The sequence below is a fragment of the Amblyomma americanum genome, chromosome 8, assembly GCF_052857255.1.
Source record: "Amblyomma americanum isolate KBUSLIRL-KWMA chromosome 8, ASM5285725v1, whole genome shotgun sequence".
Lineage (NCBI taxonomy): Eukaryota > Metazoa > Arthropoda > Arachnida > Ixodida > Ixodidae > Amblyomma > Amblyomma americanum.
In genome coordinates this window covers 63,357,592-63,380,982 of record NC_135504.1, presented here as the reverse complement: position 1 = coordinate 63,380,982, position 23,391 = coordinate 63,357,592, and the positions used below count along the sequence as shown (strand labels likewise).

At 46.4% G+C, this 23,391-nt stretch overlaps 1 protein-coding gene across 4 annotated transcripts in view; it reads left to right on the top strand.

The window, feature by feature from the left end:
- LOC144101785 (uncharacterized) overlaps nt 1-23,391 on the top strand; it is a 72,077-nt gene that overhangs the window by 11,916 nt on the left and 36,770 nt on the right. For 2 of the 4 annotated variants that reach the window (XM_077634998.1, XM_077634997.1), the window contains exons 3-7: nt 2,129-2,349; nt 5,497-5,648; nt 6,101-6,316; nt 9,011-9,101; nt 22,408-22,546. In XM_077634998.1, the coding sequence (XP_077491124.1) occupies nt 5,576-5,648; nt 6,101-6,316; nt 9,011-9,101; nt 22,408-22,546 (519 nt within the window). In that variant the 5' untranslated portion in view covers nt 2,129-2,349; nt 5,497-5,575. Of the gene's footprint in view, nt 1-2,125; nt 2,350-5,496; nt 5,649-6,100; nt 6,317-9,010; nt 9,102-22,407; nt 22,547-23,391 lie in introns of all 4 variants that reach the window. The other 2 variants (XM_077634999.1, XM_077634996.1) reach the window with 1 other exon arrangement.

Sequence of the window (23,391 nt, the reverse complement as noted above, 5' to 3'; positions counted from 1 at the left end):
GGAAGCAGAACTGCTCCATAAAATGGCAAGGGTCCTTGCGGCTACTTTCAGTGTGCGACACAGTAGCGCTGGAGCTCCCCCACATGTACCGGTGCATGCAATGATGCTTCACCGCATCATTGCTTGCGACCGCGCTGCAGAACGGAAATGCCTTGTGAACGGATGGAAGCGTGCATCAGCGCCAGAGCGACAAGGTGGCTTCAAGAAACAAAACGAAACAAATTTCAGCTACAGGATTTTCTAAACAGTGTGTCTCGATAGGTTTGGCTGTCTGATATGCGCTGCTGATAGCCGCACTCACCACGGGCTGGCTGCGAAGCTCCGAAAGCGAAACTATGTGTCCGAATACAGCTTGTCGATACTGGCTTGCCGTTGCATTCAAGTCAGGGGGGCGCGGGAAGCAGTGTAATGTCCAGTTCAGTCCTGACGACCAATATCTGGATGATTGCTTGCATTTGGCGGTACTCCGGTGGCAGTCTGAATTATCTGAATTAACGGTCGAATTAACGAGGCTTTACTGTCTGACATTCATCTGTTTGCATTGGAACCGCTACAGCAGATTTGGGACAAGTGATTATGGTAGTGACTTCTTTGATGCTGGAACAGGGATGTGTATGGTGGACTGCTGTTGAAAAAGCATGTGGCTGTTTCGAATTGTGCATTATCTTGCATATATTTTTGTATGTGAAAGTGTTTCTATGTAATTATGAAGTTTTTATCGTTGCCATGCAGACTTCATCTTGAGAAGCAGGCACGAACCAGGATGGCCACAAAAAATGTCAAACACGAACGCTTTTTCACAACTGAATTATTTTATTGAAAGACATGCACACATGAACATAACAAGAATGGATAAAGCAAAATCTATAAGAATCAAACTGAAAATAAGTTTAGATCTAGTCAAGCCACAAACCACAAAAAGAAGCCCTGCTTTTCAAGATGAATAATGTACAACTCTCCATCTTGCTGCATGTAGACTTGTTGCGTGCATCCTGCTCATGTTGCATTCAGTTGTTTGTTCCAAAATTCCAAATGAACTCCTGGGTCGGAATTGTGAAACGCTCAAATCTCAAACCTGTCACAAGTGAATCCATTAGCACCGCTCCTATTGGTCGATGTGCCCTCCGGTTCATGCCGACCGATAGGAGCGGGGCTTTGTGACCATTTTGTTATTTTTGAAATTGTGATCGTTCCTTAATAAGGGCCCTGGACATGCCCCCACAGGCAGCTTCTGCAGACTTGCAGATGGTGATTATTTCTGAGGGCACCCTGTAACTCTCCCATTTGTTGAGCATCCTTAAGCAGTTCCATTTGGAGGCTGTAGGAGGCGTGACACTGGGCTACCCTTAGAGTCATGAGAACAGTGCAGTGGTAAAATACTAGAGTGACAAGGACATTATTTTCAAAGAAAAACGGGACAGGCACGAACTGTGAGATTTTTTTGCACAGGCTCAAAAGTGATGATACAGTACACAACAAAAGAAAAGATATGCACAGAAGCAATACGGCAGTGCTTACGCATTCAAAATATGCTCAGAAGCAAAGATTATTCCATAGTCAGGCCTTTTGTTAACACTTCCATGCTGTACACAGTGCACGAATCATTGGACCAGTTGAAGTTGCGCAGTTCGTGTCCGGCGGCCGCATTGCAGTGGAGGCGGAACACAAAAGGCTCCAGTGTGCTATGTGATGTCGGCGTACATCGAAGAGAACCAGGTGGTCAAATTTAATCTGAAGGACTCCACGGTGTCCCTCATAGCCCTTGTGTTGCTAAGAAATAATCCCCACAATTCACAATAGTTCGTGTTCGTCCCCCATTTTCTTTGCAAATATAATGTCCCTTTCAGTAGTAAATTTGCCAGTGCACGATTGTCGTGATGCTGTGCCAACTAGTCCACAACCAAGCCTTTTTGATCTGAGTTTCAGACCGGTTGCTTGTTTCTGAGCACACGCTACAGGAGGAAGAGCTCCACAGCTGATGTGATGAGGACAGCTGTGAAGTTGCGTTGCCTCTTAATATTTTGTTTGCCCATGTGCGTAGTTTAAAGGGATAAAGTGTTCCGACAGGCATCAGGACTGCATGTTCATGCAAAAAATTGCGGGTGTTATCCACTGACTGGTCCAGCAGCAGCAGCCCGTGGGCATCCTGAAGTGGACGGAAGAGGAAGGTGGCACGGAGCTCCAGTCCACCAAGCAGGTGCGCTTTGGCAATTGCATCCTCCAGAACGGTGGGACGCACCACGGGACGCTGTACAGTGACTCGGAAGAGTCTGTGGACGGTGAAGAACGTGGTGCAGGCAACAGCAGCTGGCAGCATCGTTTGCAGCAGCAGCAGCAGCAGCAGCAGGGGTGAGTGGGCGGCTCAGACAGCATTCAAGGTTCAAGGTTCGTTTATTACATGTTTATGGTACAAGTTTAGAGAAAAACACTGGAATACAGAAGGAGGTTCCAAAGTCAGAGACTGGGGACAGGACCTCCTGTAAGAACAATTGTAAAAAAAATTTACAGACAGCAGATGCAAAAAAAAAAATTAAAGTTGTTGGCATCATAAATGAGCAGTGAGTGAAATACGAGAATTAATGCAAACCCTTATTTGAATGAAAAATGATTACACACCTAATAGCATACAGACCAATACAAAACACAAATCATTGAGTTATATAAATGACAAAACTAGTACCATATACCAAGTAAAATACTGTTAGGGGGATTGTAAAAACTGACGGAGAGCGGATTTAAAGGCACATATATTTGATGATTGCTTAATGCTAACTGGTAATGAGTTCCATAATGTAGTGGCAGTGAAACGAACTGTTTGCTTTCCATAATTAGTGTTAGGTTTAGGGAGTAAAAAGTTACTGTTATTAGCAAAACGCGTGTCGTTGCGACGCAGATTTTGGTCACTGCTAGTTAACGAAAAAGGAAGTAGATTTCTAACAGATTTGTACATAAGGGTACATAGTTTGTAGTCGATTATTTTGGGCACCGATAAAATATTGTATGATAGGAGCAGACGAGGGGCATTTGCAGAGTAGTGACTATAAGTGATAATTCGAATTGTGGGGGTGTTTCAGTTGTTGTGCCAGCTGATCGCTCGAGATGTGAAGGTAAAGTGGTTGCAGTCAAGAAATAGCCTAGACAGATTACACGGGCTTTTGTGGGGTTCTTGCGAAAGCAAGAAATAAAAGCATGGTAACTGTCCTGCAAAATCCCTCCACTTCTTACTTAATGTCGTCATTAACAGCGCTCGGTGTGCGTGCAGAACAGCACAGCACGATGCAGCAGGCATGCATTACTGCAGTAGTGTGGACTGGTTTTGCGTTAGCGTGCACACAACTGAAATTTATTTTGCATCGGGGCTTAGTACAAGCAGTACCTAGATGGTGCCTTGGAAACAGTTTTTCTTGCGACTAAGCAATACTTCCTTCTCCCCTTTTCAAACAAGTCGTCACTGTAATGCATTCCTTTTCGGGTGTGCATAGCATAAGCTGTGCTTGGGGCCCCTAGTTTTCACGATTCTGTGAAAAATCACCGTTCAGCATTTTAATGCGACAGTGTTAAGGCTCCCATTCTGCAGAACATCCAGCGTCATCGGCGTTGTGCGCGAAAAATCCCCGGAGAAGCAACATGGGGGCCACTTACAGCATGTGACCGTGTGGCGTCATCGGTCTGCCCACCGGATGGTGAGCAGTGACCACTGAGGCAGGTGGCAGTTAAATTAGTGATTGGTTGCAACAGGTTGCTCGGCAAGAGCAACCTAGGTCGCACGAGCCCCACAGGTGGCAGCACCTATCATCGCAGGGCAGTGGCACGTAGCTTAAATGCTGCACCACTGCGCCAGGAGTGGTATGAGGACTCCCAGGGATCTATAAATGTAAAGTTGAGAATGACCAATTCCGCATATACAGTCGAGCCCACTTATAACGAACATGAGAGTCACGCGGCATCCTTTCGTTATATCCCGAAGTTCGTAGTAAGTAGACCACAGCATCAAAAACAGTTGCTTGTCAAAACACAAATTTTTTTTCTTTGCGAAAAAATCCGTGATGGACGTGTGTTTCTGCTGCGCAGATCCGATGAGGGAGGTTTCCAGTTTATTTAAAGCAGAAGCTTGCTATCGCCGAGACCCTTTGCATAGACAAGTTGTCTGAGGCTCTCTATATAGCTCACTGCTACAGGCGCGCTTATGGGTGCTGGCTCTGAAGTTTCATCCTCATCTGATTCCTCCGCGTCACTCTCGTCCCGCACTTCAGAAACTATGCCCTCGTCCGTGCACGGTTCCGCGGTGTCGGCGTCGTCATCGACAGAAATAAAATCATTCCAACCAAAGTCATGACCCCCACTTCCATGTCGGAGTCGACGACGCGCTGCCACAAATCGTCGTCGGGCTGGTCATCTTCCGAAGCATCATGCTCGGCATCAGACACTGTGTCGACGATGCCGGCCTTGCGGAAGCAGCTCCGCTCGCCAGTGGCCATCACCTCCGCCCAGACCGCTTTCATCATCTCTACTGCTGAATACAATGGAAATGGGCACGGTGTTCCCGTCCGCCATCCCGAATTACAACCAGGGCCCAAGATTTGAACGAAGCCAACGAAGCGTCTGCACCGCAACAAGAGTGACAAGAGCGTGCGATGGGGTAGACGTGCAACGACCACAGGCGGCAATCAAGCTAAAGATGCAGACGCACAGCGCCAACGGAGAGACCAATGAGGGGTGTCCGTGAGCGTCAGTACAGCCACCTCTTGGCTCCCACGGAAGCCCTGCTTCACGGAGCATGGCCTCCGTGATCGGCAGACCGGCGGGGCGGTTGATCGCGGAGGCCACGCGCAGATTTGCAAGAGAGTGAAGAGAGGGGAGCGGAGTTGCAAGGAGGGGCGGGAGGGCGATGTTGGAAGGCGCGGCGGCAGGGAAGGGTAGCTTGCTCGAGAGCGGCGCGAAACGGGGCGAGCAGTTGACCTGCGATGAGGCTCGGGAAAACATGGCGCGCTGGGCGCGCAAAGGGGTCGGAGGCAGGTTACCTCGCATCGCGGTGCCGGGTTTACGCCTTCCGTTCGCTGTAACCGATCGGCAGGGCTTAATGATGTTCGTTATACGTATGATTTTGTGGTATTGAAACAATGTATTTTGATGGTCATGCAGGTCTCGTTCGTTACAAGCGAAAGTTCGTCTTATGTGGGGTCGTTATATGTGGGCTCGACTGTATGGGCATTGAACAATTATCGCTATCACGTCATATCCTTAAGGCGGAGTTTAAGTGTCCCCTCCAATTTTTTATGTGGAGTTGTGCTTTAGCAGTGGCATTCTTTTATATATGTCATTAGGAACACCAGTTGTAATGACAGAACGGTGGGGATTAAGAAAATTGCTGTATAGAATTTTTCTGTCCACAAGGTTCCTCATCCGAAAGTATGCCGGCAGTCTTGTCTGTGTAAGCTGAAGAAGGAAATTTCTAATGGCAAGTTATTTACCCATTCCACATGCCGCCACATGCAGCATTCCCAACGGCCTGTCTAAGGGTCAAGATCCGGCGCAGACAGTCACCACCACCACCACCACTACCACAGAGACTGTGATGACAGACATGCCGCGAGAGGAGGTGTTCTCGGACACAGACGATGAAGTTTTCGCCACGGAGCAGCAGAGTCGTGAGTGGTGCTTTTTCTTTTGCGCTGTTGGCTTTCATAGGCAGAGGCCTCCCACCCTTATGATCGGGGGGTCGTCATCCACAAGGCATTAGTAAACATAGTAACTTCGTCTGGGCAAGTTGGATCATAGTTTAAACAGTATGTTCTTGCACGATAAGACAAAGGACAAAACACATGCGACATGTACGCACACATACATCTGCTCTGTGCATGTCATATGTGTTTCGTTCTTTGTCTTATTGCACAAGAATGTACTTTTCGAATTAGTAAACATGGGTTGAGGGTTTCCGCCGCAACTGGTGGCAAACCCCTCATTTCATATCATTGCGATAAAAGACACGGTGCACATGGAAGCGGGCGGATTCTGTAAACGAAAATGTGCCCACGGCTTTCATGAGGACACATGCACAATGCGTGCTCCTGTCCGTGTTTGTCTGTTTGCTTATATGCAGGTGGCGGTTGGGGGCCACAGCAGCGAGCGGTGTACCTGGTTCCTAGCGACAACGGAGCGTCGCCTTCCTTCTGGGGTGCTGCCTTGCACCGGCAGCAGCTCAGGCAGCAGCATCAGCAAGACGAGAGGGAAGGCCGGCGGCAGGCGTTACTAGCTGCCATGGCAAGAGAAGCGGACGAACGCTATGTGGCACAGCACCAGAGGCCTCTGCTCATACGTGAGTCGCCCGCAGCCCTCCCCCATCACTCTCTTTCTATAAGCTCTGCTTACCATATACAGTAAAAGCTCGTTAATTCGAACTTACAGTTAATTTGAACTGACGCCCAGGTCCCGGCACACCCCTGTGTATTTCAATGGGGGAAAACTCCCGATAATTCGAACAAGTCGGCATCCGCTACGGTTAATTCGAACTAGGAGCTAGGCTGACACCGCTCCTCATAGGTAGAAGTTGACCCACAGCGAGTAAAACACGCTCCAAATTTTCCAGAGATGTAAAACAATGGAAAAGAATAAAAAGCAGCGTGCACGAGGCTCACGGAGCTCATGTTCGGGTGCATGCCGTAGCAGGTTTTCGCTGCTGGAGCACTCGACCGCGCCGCTGATGCTTCGGCGCGAGCCGTTCCAGGTTTTCATTGTGCTGCGGTCTCGATCACGTGGTGTAAACAACATGGTATGGCGGTTCGGGCGATGGTGGATTTTGTTGGTGCTGCGATCGCGAGCTACGTGGAAAGCAGCGTGGAAACGTTGGAGCCGTTGAGTGATGCCGACGTAATTGAGGCTGCATGCTCCTAACAGACATCGCAGGGCTCACGTGCGGTGAGAACAGCCGACAGTGATGAGTTCGACGGTGGCGACAAGATATGCCACCGCCAAGCACACGTGGAGTAGCATCGGTGCTCGATGTTGCAACTTCTCTGTCAATGAGAACTCTGACGTTACGCACGAGCTTTGGGCAAGCTGCAGATGATGCTGATGGATTTTCGGCAGAAATTCAAGCAAATGCACTTCGCCGATTACATTTAACTTGAGAACCCTTCCCAGTAAATGTTTCGGAGCATAAAAAGCGTCGTATATTCCCGCACTAAAGCTCGCTGCTCACGCGAATGCATTCCAGTACTTGTTTCTGGTGCATACCTGGCCGATCAATTCATTTCATTTGCCATTAGGACCGGATTAATTTTATTCTCAGAATATGCCCACCAGAAACGTGTAGTGGCGCCTAGCTCGCTGTAACGAGTCTAGATGTGACTGCTTCGGGTTCTGCCCACGCGGCGGGGCACTATAACCGCTCATTCTAGCACCCATGCGATAATTCGAACTTCACTTAATTTGAACAATTTCCCAGTCCCCTTCGAGTTCAAATTAACAAGCTTTTACTCTATAGCGACGCAAGTAACGTGATGATTGAGATAATGTGCCTGCCCCTCACTGGTTCATGCTCTAAACTGAAGGCTGTCCTCTTATCCTTGGGCTGTCGAAAGATGCTGAGAAACCTCACGTGTCTTGGCTTCTGTCCTTTCGTGCCTTGTGTAGTCTCTTCGTTAAACTTGCCCCAGAACCAATGCAGTGTGCAAGGACCCACGGTATAGTGAAGCCCAATGTGCACCGGTGCACACCAGTGTCTTCTGTCAAAGATGCATTCATGTAAAAGGAGTGTGTACAGGAACCCTAAAAAAAATGCACAAATTCTGCTAATGACTGCCTGTATAGTGAAACAAATTGCTAAGAGCAAATACAGTATCACTGTCATATTGTTAGAGGAAAGGAGAGGTGATACATGCGTGGATGTAAGTAGGCCACAGCACCCAGTGAGACCTTTTTTTTTCCAAAAGGCAAGGGTATAGTCATCCTCTGACTTGTCTGTGGACACCTCAAATGTACCATGAGAGTATTGGATAAATGTGGGAGAGAGAGAAAGAGAGAGGCACCAGGATGGAGGACTTCAAAATAATTTTCACAGGATTGTTAATGTTGTGGGGATTGCACCTCCTGAGCAAACTAAGTATGTGGCCGCTGTTGCTGTTTTGCTCATTATAGACCCCCCGTGGGGTTTCTGGGAGTGTCAAAGTGTCTCATGGTCTGCCCGCTCAGAGAAACTGAGCATTCGGCATCAAGAGTGGGCGAAATTTGCAGTTTGCAAGGTGCTCAAATTGTGAACGTCTGCACCTCGCGTGTGCTGTAGGCACCTAAATTGCACGAGCGACCGAGTGATGGTGATGGGCATGTACTGCTTATCACGTGCCTTCTTTGCTCTGCTGTTGTTCTGTGCTGCTTTTGGACATGGACTGTCATAGCGCCACTTGTATAATGGCACAAAAAGAACAGCTGCGGAGAAGTGACTGTCACGCTGGAGCACGATGTGGCGTCTCCTAAATTTGCTCATTGTAGCCATAGACATACCTCTCAAGGCAGTTTGCATTTTGTTGTCGTGGAACTTTAGAGTGATGCAGCGGAAAATCTAGTAGCGCTGCACTAGTTAATGGTGAGTCGGCATGGAGAGTTCCTTATATCGAACTTGACTGCCCCAACACCTTTGTTAGTGGGAATTGAGAAATTTTGTAATATCGGGGAATTTGCTACTGGCAAGTTTGCTAAATCCAGGATAAACTATCTCTACGCCCGTGTTTGTGCAGCTGTAGGCTTGGCATTGGGTTCTCAAGTTGCCAGGCTTCTTAGGTCACTCCTTTTGAGATAGAGGCCACCTTGCATCGAACTTCGTGCATTAGCGGCCTTGTCTCTCAGTGTACCCCAGGTGAGAATTACTGAACAAGGCAAGATGCGAAGGGCATCTGGTCTGGAAAAAGGTGCAACTGTCAAGCAGAGTGCAAATCTGAAAGCCACTCAGAGGCTGTTGCCACTGTGGACAGGATGGTTCACTACGGCTGTTGTACCTTTCTTTTTGCCTTTGCAGGTGCCATCTTGGGACTGTTTGTTGGCCTTTGGAAGCTGGTGTACATAGCAACAGCAGGATACATCGTTGCCGATGCATGGGTGCTCTCGAGGTGAGGGAGGCAGCACCGCGTTTATTTTTTTCAATGTCAGCCAGATATGGTTGACCCAACCAACCATGGCCTTTGCCTTTCCTCCTCTTCCTCGTGGGCTAGCTTTCACGCTTGCTGCTTATCTGTGGATGAGCGTACAGTCTTCTTGGGGCCCGTGGCGGAATACGGGTGAACTGCAGCGCCCGCATGCTGCTTCAGCTGTGCCATCTGTTAATCCTTGAGTCACTCCATCTGGCTTGCGCCACGGCACCTGAGTTGTCATCCGAAAGGCTCCCATTCTAAAGTGTGGGAGGAGAGATCTGGAACCTGCATTGCATGCACTCTACAGAGCTCCTCGCTTCCTTTGCCCAGAGCTTTGAATGGCACAGTTAATCAGTTAAGGGGGCGTGAAAATTTTGAAAATAATTGAATTTTAGAAAACACTATCTCTTATCTACACAAGGTTTTTTAATTTTATCTACAAAAATTACCTTGTAAACAGACCAGAAGTCACGTTGAAGAGTTTTTAGGATCATAGGTAGCGAAAAACTTCCTGAAGTCTCCGTGAAAATGCCATTTTTTTTCATTTCAAAACTGGTTTTTGACTCGACTGCCCTGCTTGCAGAAAGCGCTGCACGACAATGGCTTCAAGAATTACATCCAGTTTGTTGCATTGTATTTCCAGATAAATTCTTTATACAGCGGCGTTCTATACATTTGAACTACTTTCTCTTTTTTTAATCCGTCAATAATTCCTCTTGATGATAACGAGTGCACTATGCAAGCACATGTATTCTGTTAGAGAAATGTCAGGCTACTAAAAATATTTGGAGAATGTCACTGCATCAACATTCCTTTGGGTAAAACTTAGTGACTGCAGACTCCTATCATGTATTCTCCCAGTAATCCAGTGTACATTCATCAGATGTCCAAAGTATGTGCTTCATTGGATATACGGATATCTGTGGAAGATCCGCCGACATCCAACAGCTCTCTCACGGACCTGTATAAACACGTGTAAGGGCAGCACTTTTTTCCAGATTTCAAGGCCAATTTTCGGGGTGCGGCTCATACACGAGATTTGTGAAAAAACTTATTTTTTGTAAGTAAAGACACACCAATCAGGAAATCAGCGGCATTTGTTCTACACACAATCGCCACTCTCAGTGTAATCCGACTCTGATCTGATAATGTGCTCCGGTGCACGCTCATCCCACAAGTCACGCAGCACGTCCGCTGTCAACGCGTAGCCGTTGTTCCGCGCTTCCATCACTTAGCAGAGCAACTCTTCTTCCATTTCGGGAAACTTGCACGGCTTGCCTCTGAAAGCGTGCTTTTTGCAGCTTGTATTCCTCAGTGCATCCTTTTGTTGCGCCATCATCGGATGCACTTCTCAACCACGTCGAATTTCCTGCACACCGCACGCTTGCCGTGTTCTACAGCAAACTCCCAGCCTTGTAGCTATTAAGGTGCTTGCCCATCGTGCTAAAACTGCTAAAACAACAACGCTTGGCGGCAGCACGCGAAAGCCACAACTACAGTGAACCACAACTCCCGTGCCTTTGACAGCCACAAAACACTGGTGCTGGTGATACTGATGCCGATAGGGATAGCGAGAGGTGGCGGGAGCACGCGGCGGAGGAAAAAGTTGACGAGGATGATCATGAGCCGTGGGCTCTGGCGCCACCCGTCGGCTGCACCTGGAAGCTCCTGTGTGCATGAGTCGCCTCCGCAGTCAAGCACTGTACGGGCGGTGAAAACAAACGAGATACGCGCACTTGTACGCATGTGCTTACTCTCGCTTCTTTCGCCGCTTCGTGCCGTGATGATAAGGTGCTGACAAACACGCGGGTGAATGGGCGTGTGATGCTGTTAAAAAATTGGCCAGGTGTACAGCACACAGAAGGGCACGAAGTACGCAAGCGTTAATCAGAGTCGTCCGAACTAGTCTGATGACGAGTGCTTCTTGCTGCCCACGTCCCATAGAGCTTCATCCTCAGTGCCATCCAGCGCATTGCTTATGCTGCATTTTCTAAAATACTTGCGCACCATCTCTTCGGGGAGAGATTTCCACGCCGAATGACATCCAGCCACAAACAGTCGCAAACGATGGACGTCGCAGGCGGCCGGTGGGGGCGGTCGGGTTGTCACCCAGGGGCCATGTTCAGAGTTTTGTGTCATAATCTGCCGCAGCGACCACACCTGATTGGTTGAAACGCCGGAAGCGGATGTCGGTTTGGTTGCGACTATGAGCGGCGGTAGGATGCCACTACGTTGCGTTTGCCGCAGGGAAACGTCCAGTGCTGCGGGAAACGTCCAGCGGCGCTTTTGCTCTTTGCCTACAAATGGAACGAGATCAATGGGAGAGAAGAAACATTTAGCCGCAAGTTTAGTTGCCCATGAGATTCCACTGTAAAGGGGTAATATCAAACGTGCATTATTTGCCCAATGGACTTCAAGAAATAGAAATAACAGGTCAGGTACTCTTTCCTGTACCATAAAGGCCAGAGGTGTACTTAAAGAAAATATTGTACGCAATACGCATGGCTTCTCTGTGATCGAAGTCAGCCGCTACAGCCATCGATCACCTGTGGTAAATAGAAACCAGCTAGCTTGTTCACACAACACTGCATTTTGCATTTATCTTGAGGGTAAAAGGGAACGGAGAGGAAAATTTGTGGCATGCACACACTCTTTGCACAATGCGTGCTCCGCGCCGTGCTGAACCAAGAGGTCGTTACGAATTGCCGTCTGCAACATCGCTCAACGTAAGCTGGCGCGGTTATCGGATAGTTTGACAGACTGTAATTTAGTTTTTCATTCCTTTTATGCAGGCACTGCAAGAACTGCGAGATGCCGCAGAAAGGTTTTTAATTTTCCTGCCACCAATAATTAAAAGGAATGAGCTAAAAAATCTTGCTGTGATTTTCTTTATAGATGTGTTGGGAGGCTTTGCAGACGAAGTTTTCATAAGTTCGCCATGGCACGAAGCGCAGGCATGCCCACACTGACGCCAGAAACTAACTTGCAAGCTAACTCGCGAGCTCAGTTCAGAGCCACACCACCGTGGCTATTGAGAAAAGAGACTCCAAAAACCACTTCTGGCATGTCAAACGTGTCGTTGTAGCAGCACGTCGCTGGCGGCTGACCATACGTGCACATGAGCAGTTTCACACTGGCACACATTACACATGATTGTGATACAGGACGCTTCAACAGCTAATAGAGAGTTCTAGAATAGGAAATACATGTTTGTGCGCAGTAAACGGAAGTGTTTTGCATGTCATATATGCTTTTTGCTACATAATTCAACATACGCAGACGACGATAACTGTGGTAATAGTGGCGCCATCCGGTTTGAATGGAGAGAACAATTTCTTTAACAAACCAGTGCTTGTTAGGCCTAGAAGCTACCGAATCGTCCCTCGAAATAAAAAAACTGGCCAAATTTATCGTCCATCCAATTTGTTATTAGCAAGATAAGACGAAGCGAAAGTCCCGTACCCAGTTTATAGCCCGTTGACGTGCCGAGAAATGCAGTAACACCGACGAGTTAACTTCGAAGCGAGAGGCTCTGCTTCAGAGCGCGCCGCCATGTTTGCTGTCCTTGAGCATCTGCTGCTAGAGGAGCATACGGTATGTGTCTGACGTCACTGTCCGATTTCTTTGACCCTTTTCACTGCATCTGAACCACCATATCAGCTTCCGGCGTTTCGACCAATCAGGTGCGGCCGCTGCGGCAGATTATGACGATTTTTATGACACAAACTCTGAATACGGACCCAGCATCCATTCATTATAGAGTTAGCGCACTCTATCTTTAAACGACTTATTTAGAACAACATCTAGTGGCTGCAGCACAGATGTCAGTCCACCAGGGATGACCACGAGGTCGGTCTTGCCACCGCACAGGGCCCGCTTTACGTTGGCTGTGAGATGGCCTCGAAACGAGTCAAGAACGAGCATGTTCACTAGCTCAAAGAGAGCACCAGGTCACCGCTTCCAGACGAGCTGGATCCACTCCAGCATTAATAATTCGTTCATGAAACCCTGGACCATGGCGTCGCGTGGAAACTCCTCTTTCGGCAATTTTTTTCTTTTAAAAATGATGAAAGGGGGCAGCTTCTTCCCATCGGCTGTGCGCGCGAGCATTACAGTGAATAGTGAGTGCCTGTTGCCCACTGCTAGAAGCTTGATTTGCTTAGCTCCTTTCTCGGAAACGGTCCGGCATGAGGTCATGTCGAACGACACTGGCGTTTTGTCGGTGTTTCCGATCTGTCCTGTCATGTAGTCACGTTGGTGCCGGAGCGCAATTACATATCGCTGAAAATCGATGAGCTTTTCTTCAAATTCTTCGGGCAGTTTCTGGCATCGAGAAGTGCGGCGCCATAGAGCAAAGGCCTTCCTATTCATGAATCGCCGCACCCAGGATGGCGAGCCCTTGAATTGCGCCCTTGTGAGTCCAGAGGGACGCGCTATCTCTACCGCTTTCACGTGGATGCATTCTGCAGTCACAGGCAGCGATCTTGCACGCAGCTCCTGGACGAACTGTGCAACCTTTCCTTCCAATTCTGAATGCGCTGCGGTCCGCCCACGAAACGTTTTCTTCTGGTTGCTGCACGTTGTAATACGCAGCTTCTGCCTCCGCCAGTACTGAATGCTCTTTTCGGATACTCTAAATTCACGCTGTGCCGTCAGGTTGCTGTGAGCTTCCGTGTACTCAGTCGCGTTTTTCTTGAAGGCCACGGTGAATTGCTCTCGGCTTCCGCTTATTTTGAAACAAAACGTGAAAAAGCAGCATTTAACCAGAATAGCTTTGCAACAATGGAAACGCAAAATGGCGGTGCCAGAACGTCGCCGTGCAGTTGCTGATGGCGATGGTGATGGAGGCTGTTGACTTCAGCCGCCTATTGTTGCAAGATTGCGTAGTTGACTTCAGCCGCCTATTGTTACAAGACTTCGTAGTTTTTCCGCCAATGACCGGTATATAAGAGGGGGGTCGACTTTTGGCCATGGTTTTTTCAAAAAAGTTTGACATATATTCCGGTTTTTATGGTACCTGTGCTTTCCATGACGTGGCATAATTTAGGCACCAATACACTCCGCAGGCGGGCCACATCCACACAGCAAAGGCAATAGGAAAATAAGAAAAACTCAGTTGCGAATCAGTGCAAAATACACACCGTCCTGTCACTATGCTTGTCGCGCATTCTGTTTTATCGCAATTATGAACATACGTACAATTGCATTGAGATTCATGCCATGTGACTACGCCCTGTCTCAACTTGTTTAGCAGTGTAGAGCAAAAGACAGGCACGATAGCTGCCACAAAAGTGCTTGCGGCAGCTATTGTGTCATGCTTGCAACTTCCACTCCAGTGCAAACAAGTTGTGCAGTAGAGTGCAACTGCGTTGATGCGTTTCACTCATCCCACAGCAGCATCCTGAAAGTGACTTTCAAGCACAGTTGCTTACCTCGCAAGTGATAACACCAGGCCGCCTCTTTAATCCGAAGCAACAAAGCATCGGCGTCTCAGCAAGGGTACGACACCGGAGCTTTTTCATGAGAGCTTCAGGTGCAAAATGCCTTTTCGAGCGCGTAGGGGACACATCACATTTGTAGAAACAGCCATGCAATCACTGAACAAACAAACCGCACATTGCAGCAAGTGGACACGGGAACAACTCTTTCGACCAGATGCTCAAACGTTTCCCCTTTACAATGTAGGTGTGACTTGTATTCCTCGTGCCTTGGTTATCTGCCGCCTCCTGCGATGCGATGCCCCTGGCTTCATCATCCCTGGCATCAAACTTCACTCGCGCCTGCGCAAGTGATGGGATGCTTCTTTCGCTCCCTGCCTTCAAGCCCCTACTGTGTGCGGCTGGACTGCTCGAATTCACCTTCAAGCAACCTCCCGGATCGACAGCAGCATCATCTGGAATGAAATACTTAAGATGCCAGCTCAGCCCCTACCGCTTCAGTGGACACGGGAACAGCTCTTTAGACCAGATGCTCAAACGTTTCCCCTTTACAATGCAGGCATGGCTTGTATTCCTCTTGTCTTGGTTATCGGCCGCCTCCTGCGATGCGATACCCCTGGCTTTGTCACCCCTGGCATCGGACCTCGCTCGCGCCTGTGCAAATGATGGGATGCTGCTTTCGCTGCATGCCTTCAAGCCCCTACTGTGTGCGGCTGGACTGCTCGAACTCACCTTCAAGCAACTTCCCGGATCGACAGCGGCATCATCCGGAATGAAGTACTTAAGAAGCTAGCTTAGTCCCTACCGCTTCAGTGGACACGGGAACAGCTCTTTTGACCAGACGCTCAAATGCTTCCCCTTTACAATGCAAGTAGGTACAAACCTTCCTTTGTATGCGAGGAGGAGTAATGCCGTATGCTTGGTGCTGTTCCCGTGTGCATGGGTACTGAGCAAAGTTTTTTACGGATATTTTTCTATGGCCCTCTGGTCGTTATGCGCCGGTGGCATTGAGAGCAACCCCGGGCCCTCAGCCCTGCTCTCTGATTCGCTTCTTGACATCGAGGCTTTGCCCTCTGATTCTGCGGATCAAATGAGTTATTTTTCTGTTGCTTAAAGATGTTCGTACACGGTCTGTGCAAAGCTGTAAAACCCAAACAGTGCTTTCAGCCGATGTTAAACCTATTAAAACCGGACAAAAGAACATCGGCAGCAAAATCACGGAATCACAGAATCGTCTAGATGTACTGGAAGAAAATTACAAAAAGCTAGAAGAACTCAATCATGAAGTTTCCAGCATAAAAACCCAAACTGAAGAACTTTCTGAAATAGTCAGCACTTTGCAAACACGAATAGACGATCATGACGACAGGTCTTGACGTAATGACTTAATATTCTACGGCATTCTAGATTCTGATAAGACATGGCAAGAGACAGAAGTGAAGCTAACTTCTGCTCTTAACAAATGTCTAACTGATCCCCTTCTTCCTGGTGTGCATTCGAACGAGTGCATCGCTCGAGAGTTTTCAGGCCGAATAAATGTCGCCTCATCATAGGTAAATTTTTAAATTGGAAAACAAGACTCCATTCTCGCTAAACGTAACAGTCTAAAGGACACTAAAATCACCCTTACTGAAGACTTTTCAGCTGCAACAAGAGTCGCTCGTAAAAGGTTCTTGAAGTTGCTGAAATCCAACCCGGTGCCCCAAAACACAAATTGCACTACAACAAGTTGCGTATTAGCGACAGCTGCTACATGTATGACTCTGCCACGGACGCTATTGTTAACATTGCGACACGCAGGACAGGCTCTGGTTCCCCCGCAGCCGATTGCAAACCGAGCACATTCTAGGCACCCGTGAGGGGTAGTGGTCGGGCATCTAAAGCCTTTGTATCAGTTCTTTTCATTAACATCAGAAGTGTTCTTAACAAATATAACTCATTATCATCAGCTATCGGCACGGGCTCTGCAAAAATTATTGCTCTAACAGAAACCTGGCTAACCGTGCATGTCCGGGATTTTGATATTTCTTAACGCTCTTCGTTTTGCATTCTTTCGTTGTGATCATGGAACAGAGAGGCAGAGGCGTGCTGCTGGCGATTTCAAACAATATCACTTCATCATGTGTGCATGTTCAGACTGACTTAGAAATGGTATGGGCAGCAATTACGCTTAATCACCAAAAAGCCATGATAGGAGTCTGCTATCGCCCACCATTCTTCCTCCCCCACCTTCTGCAATGAACTTCACCATGTCATTAATTCTGTCACTGCACGTTTTCCCGCATCTCCGATATTTCTACTAGGTGATTTTAATTTTCCCAACATCACTTGGAGCTCCGACATTCCCAATTTGTTGCTATTCTCGTCTCTAGCCAGTGAATTTTTGGATGTATGCTCAGTTTTATCATTACAGCAAATGTGCATGCAAGCGACAAGACTGACAGCTAATGTTGCCAATACTCTAGACTTAATCCTAATTAGTCGACCCGCAATAGTTTCACCTATAACTTATCTGCCTGGTCGCGATCACGTTCTCCTTAATTTTTCCATTAAGTCAACTTGTCCAGAATCTTACAAAAAGGTAACTGTGATACGCGATTATAAGCGAGCCAATTTTCAGGCAATAAACACTGAACTCTCTTCTTTTATTGACATTTTGCTTGATGGCTTCAACAATTGTACTGTTTAATCTAACTAGAACATGTTTTCGTCCAAGGTAAACCAGCTCACTGAACAATTCATTCCTCAACACACCATCATCAATCATACTAATGCTCCCTGGTATAGCAATCATATCAAGCGCTTATCCAATAAAAAGAAGTGACTTTATATCGCTAAGCTTTCCCCCACTAGAGAACGTTGGGCTTCGTACTCAGCTGCATCTGAGGCATACGTGCAGGCAGTTAAAGACGCAAAGAAACACTTTCAGTCACAGATTCTTCCGTCTGTGCTCACAACAAATATTAGAAAATTTTGGTGTGTGATTAATCCCATGACTGATGAAAATATCGTCCTGACCGACTACTCTGGTGACCCTATTCCTTCAGACCTTGTTGCCTCAACTCTTAAACATTCATTTGCTGAGAACTTTTCTGTCATATCTGCTGCACACCTACATACAACTCATAATCACCACTATGCAACTATGCCACCAATATTATTTGATACTTTTGGTGTCGTTAGACTTATTGATAACCTCAATCTTCATTCTGCTCCAGGTTGTGATCTTATTAATTCTAAATTTTTGAAAAACACTTCAGCCTATGTTTCCTTTATGCTAACAAAAATTTTCCAACAATCTTGTGACCAATCTATCCTACTGAAAGGGTGGAAATTTGGGAAGGTGATTCTAGTCTACAAGTCAGGTAGCTGAACATCTCCCCTCAACTATCATCCCATCTCTCTAACTAGCACATGTTGCAAAATGTTTGAACATATAATATTTACAAATCTTGTTAATTTTCTTGAATCAAACGCTTTCTTCTCATTGGCACAACATCGTTTTCGAAAATTTTACTCATGCAAAACTCAACTAATATGTTTTACACATGCATTACACCGTATCCTTGACCAATCATCACTAGTTAACTGTATATTCCTAGATTTTAGTGAAGCTTTAGATAAGGTTTGTCATAGACTCCTCTTATTGAAACTAAATAACCTTAATATTGATCCTAATCTACAGAAATGGATTAAGTGTTTTCTCCTTAATCGCTCACAGTTTGTTACCGCTAATGGTTTTAATTCCGGTTTTACTGAAGTGCATTCAGACGTTCCTCAAGGCTCAGTCCTTGGGCCTCTTTTGCTGTTTATCTTCATTAATGATCTTCAGTCTCTTGTTAACTCTCATATCCTTCTTTTCGCAGATGATTGCGTTATTTTTGGAGAAATAACCAATACTAATGACAGCTGTCTACTTCAGTCTGACCTTACCACTGTAGCCAACTGGTGCAAGAAATGGTCAATGCAACTAAAATACAAATGCAAAGTCATGCGCGTTCAAGAAAATCTGCCACCCCGTCTTCATATTACATGGATAACATTTCTTTAGAGTCTAACATCATATAAATACCATGGCGTTACCATCACTGATAACCTAAGCTGGTTTCTTCACATCAAACACGTAATCAACAATGCTAATCGCATGCTAGGTTACTTACGTCGCAATTTTTTCAACGTTCCTTCTTTGAAACTTTTGCCATATGAAACACTAATTCATTCCAAACTGCAGTATGCAACTTCAGTTTGGGATCCTACTTATGACATTTATATTAATGCTCTTGAGATGGTTCAAAGTAACTCTGCGTGTTTCATTCTAATTACAGCTGCACTGCAATCATAACTACAATGAAATCTAGTTTTTCTCTTCCATTGCTGTCACTTCGTCGCTAAGTGTCTCGTATCGCTTTGTTTTACAAATTGTGCCATCACCCCATACTGCACGGTCGCCTTATTTCACATTCATTTTATGTATCCCATCGTACTGATCATCCTCATAAAGTCGTTTTGATTCTTGTAATACCAAATATTTTTCTCATTAATTTTTGCCACGTACTTCACACGACTGAAACCACCTTCCCGCAGATATTGCCGACCTTAATAATTACGAGATGTTCCGCAAAGCCATAGCTAGCATTGTATACTCAGGTGTTATTTAAATTTCTCTGTGCTGTAAATTTTGTAATTTTATTGTTTTTTCCACTCCCCCTCTGTAACGCCTCTTGCCTGAGGAGCACAATAAATAAAGGTCAAAAGGAGCACGGCGCTGAGAAAAACAATGCGACGCTCACGCTAAGGTAATCGCGCCGCAACTATTGACTGTTAGGCTTGTCGCTCTGCGTCAGCCCCTGCTACGAGTTGGTTTTCATGGACGGCAGCATGCACAGCTCCATGCCTTGGTTACCTCGAAGGAATGCTGGAGGAGAAAAGGGTGTTAATTGTGAGCACTGGCACCAGAAAGACGCATTTTTATCAGTTCAGGTTCTTTCACATTAATGCAATATTCGAGTGGTCTTAATCAATTACTCCCAATATTAGAAATGTGATCGAGTGAGTTTTGTCATTTGCAAAATAGAATTTATTTTCAATTTTTGTCTGAGGGAAAACAAAATACATATGCCATGTCGTAAGTTCACATCCCTATAGAAGGATACAACTTAAAAAAATAGCAGTTAACACTGGGCCACGATCCGTGGCATACTGTATTACTCCACTAGCCAGTCACAAAAGTAAACGAAATCAGCTGCTTAATGTTTGACTTTATTAAACAAGCCAGGTATCAAAATTCTAGAGCTTGTAATTTTTTTCTCGTGATTAGCTTCTTGTTTAGGTGACGAGAGAAGTTATAACAGGCTACTTTTTGTCGTGGAGAAATTCTGTGCGCCGGTCCTAAATGTTGGCGGAGCTTCACTGCAGACTTAAGTTGTATCCGACTGTAGCAGGATATTTACGGATAGTCCTGACATTTGCCCCTGGATGTCCGCCAGCCATCCGGTAATGAATGCCCCTCGGACATACACAGAATCTCCTATGCGTACATCTGGATATGGATGTTCGTAGGAATGCCCTACGGACAGCCCAGCCTGGCACTGGAGATTAGGACCTTACTCGGACCTGCCACGAATATCCGTGATTGACTGGGATTGTCACGGGAGGCTTTTTGCAAGTTTGGTATAGCAGTGAAGCACATAAAAATTTGTCAAAGCTAGTGTAAGATATTGAAATTTTATTTTTTGTAGACTTTCCAACGAGCATGCCGAATTTCATTGCTCTATGCGAAAAAAAAAAATTTCACCGCCAAAAACCGTCTCTCTTAATAGATGTGTGCTGGTCATTCTGCGGAGTGTTACATGGGGCTTGCTTAATCAGCTGATGGCAAAACAAACATTGTTGGGCTGGCGGCTCAGCTCCATGCAGTTCAATATATTAATGCGAAATCTGACGCGCTGCGGTGGCTCGGTGGTTGTGGTACTCTGCTACTGACCCAAAAGACGCAAGTTCAATTCCGGCCGGGGCGGTCGAATTTCTATGAAGGCGAAATTCTAAAGGCTCGTGTACTGTGTGATGTCAGTGCACATAAAGAACCCCAGGTGGTCGAAATTTCCGGAGACCTCCACTACGGCGTCCCTCGTAGCCCGATTCGCTTTAGGATGTTAAAGCATTACTAGGCTATGTCAGCAGCTGATGTGCCCGCAAAAAGTGGACACAAAACGTGTTGCCTGATGTGACGTCATCAGCTAGTGGCATCAGCAGTCATGGCCGAGTGTGTGTGACATTTGGTATAAGAACGGTGTGTCAGTATTCATCGTTCATTAGCATGTCATTAATCAATGACCATAATTAATTGGTTAATTTAACCTGGCTAATTGGTAATTAGTGAGACCGTGTGACCTCATCCATACGCCTGATGACATCACACCTAAAACCAATCTGAGTACAGCAATGAAAAGTACACATCGCTGAGTGGTTGCATCTGAGGTCGAAGATTGGCAGTCAAATCTTAACGGAGTGGGTAAGTTGGTGTAGAAAGGTGTCAACTAGGAGCCACCAACATCGCGGCAAACGCTAATGATTTCGCATTTCTCTAATGCAGTCTCAGCAGTGATCTCTAAATTCTTTTTAATGTAAACGCGTAGTGTGAATGTCGGCGAGGTAGCGGTGTGGCAAAAGGAGTTTGTCTGCTGGAAAAGTGCCCTTGCAACAGGATGTGTCGCATTACACGTTTTAATCGCCTTTCAGTTTTTGCTACTGTGTTTGCGGTTGCATAGTGTTCACTTTTATTCTAAAATATTGATTCAAAATTATTAGAAGAAAATAATTTCTCACTTTAAAACTGGAAATTCACTGTGTGCATGTGCCTATTTCAAATCCCAGTCACAGCACCCACATTTTAGTGGAAGCAAACTGCAAAAATTCTCTTGTGCTGTGCAGTCTCTGCATGTTAAAAGCACACTAAAAGGGAGTGTTAACTCCATCTAGCTTGAGTGATTGGTATGTCAAGATGGCTAAAGTTCATTTTATTTATCAAGAATGGATCTCGTACAAGCCAGAAAGTATATAAAAGCAAAATGTGTGTGGCAGTGCTGCTTGAGAATTTCTTTAGCTGCACCCAGTCAAGGGGAACCTTTGCCAGCTGTGATTAGTTCATCTTTTTCTCATGTCGGCAAAATAAAGAAACTGTGTAACGACTCTGTCTAAGCTATGGGAATGCGAACCATTCCTTGCTTCCCATGGCACCCATTCTGTGTGCGTGAAGCTATCATGTGGCAAGTTCTCGGGGTCATTTGGGCTCTTTCCAAAAAATGAGGGCATCAGGAGTTTAGAGGGCACACAAAGTTTCTTAAACAGTGTGATGATGCCATCATATCGCAAAGGTTGCAAGAAAGGGCCATCTGGTTGGTAGCCGACCATTTTTTTTTTTCTAATTCGCCAACAGCCTGGAAAGATGCACACCATAAAAACAGCGTAACAACTCTAGCAGTTCGCGAGGGTAGAAAATTAGGGTCATCAGTTGGGATTTTCTCAGCAATACAGTCACCTCTTTGCACTGAGAAAACACTTGTCAGAGTTGCCGAAGGGTTAGAGGAGTCCAGTGCAGCTTCTTGTCTGTTATTTTCCTTCAGTGTCCCCATGAAGAACGGCAGGTGATTAAAATCAGTCCAGGGCCCCCTGCGCTACAGCATGTCTCGCTTCGCATTTTGCTGAAGAATCGCTCAATACCTTCAGCTAGGCGTAATTCTCCTTGACTGATACATACATTATCTGCAATTCAGATTTGCATAGCCAAGCTTTGCAAGAGCTGAATACTCACACTTGTACGTGGCGTGCCGCCCTGTTTCTTTTTACAGGGTGTCGCAGCAGCGGCGGAAGCGCCTCACCGTCGCCCTTTTCTTCCTCATCATGGTGCCACTGCTCCTGTGGTTGCTGCACGAAGAACAGGGCGTGGCCAACGTCTGCATACAGTCAGCCGGCAGCCACGTCTATGAGGTGTGTGGCGCGGTAACTTTCGCACTGCCTTTGGGCCACAAAGGGTTCAGTCGACCCATTCAGGCAGTGGCGTTTCTGTTCTGTAACAAATCTTGTTTGACTTGAAGTGGTGAAATGTGGAGCACTCGCAGTTGGCCTTCTGCGGATGCATACAGTTCAGTAAAGAGCGTCCCAGTGGTTGCGCAGTTGTAACATGCCTCTGACGAGTGCACGAAATAGGCATTTGAAACACCGTTCAATCGCCTTCTACCACTTGAATTGAGAGCTGTTGTGTGAGTTGGCGTATGTTCATATCTTTTGGAAGCATGGCGCATGTGGATTGGAAAGACGCACACAGGACGAAGCACACCCGCAACTGTGTAGCAGCAAGAAAGCTAGCAAAGAAAGAAACTAACTTGAAAGGTACAACAGCGGAGATGCGAAAGTGGGGAACTGCAAGACAGAAAAAAAGAGCTGGAACGTATAAACAAATAATTAAAAAATGGTTTCCCTTTTTCACATAATGCATGAACGGTCAAGGAACTTCATTCTTTAAGTGCGATAAGAAGCATGGTTCACATTCCTGTCAGCTGCCATCAGTTTCTTGTGTGTTTTTTCACACTTCCAAAAAGTGTGCACTTTTTGCTTACCTGTCTGCGAGAGACCCAGCATGAAATCTATCTTAGCAGAGTGCAGGCTCGCAGTAGCTGCAGGTGGGTACAAGGACATGCACCAGGTGTACGGTGGGTGGCCTATTCTGTTCTCTTCGTGGTTTATTCATTTTTGTGTTGGAAAAAGTATACAGGTGGCATTTCTTCGAATAAAAAATACAGTTGAGAGTCAGTTCTTCTGCTGTGTTCTCCTTG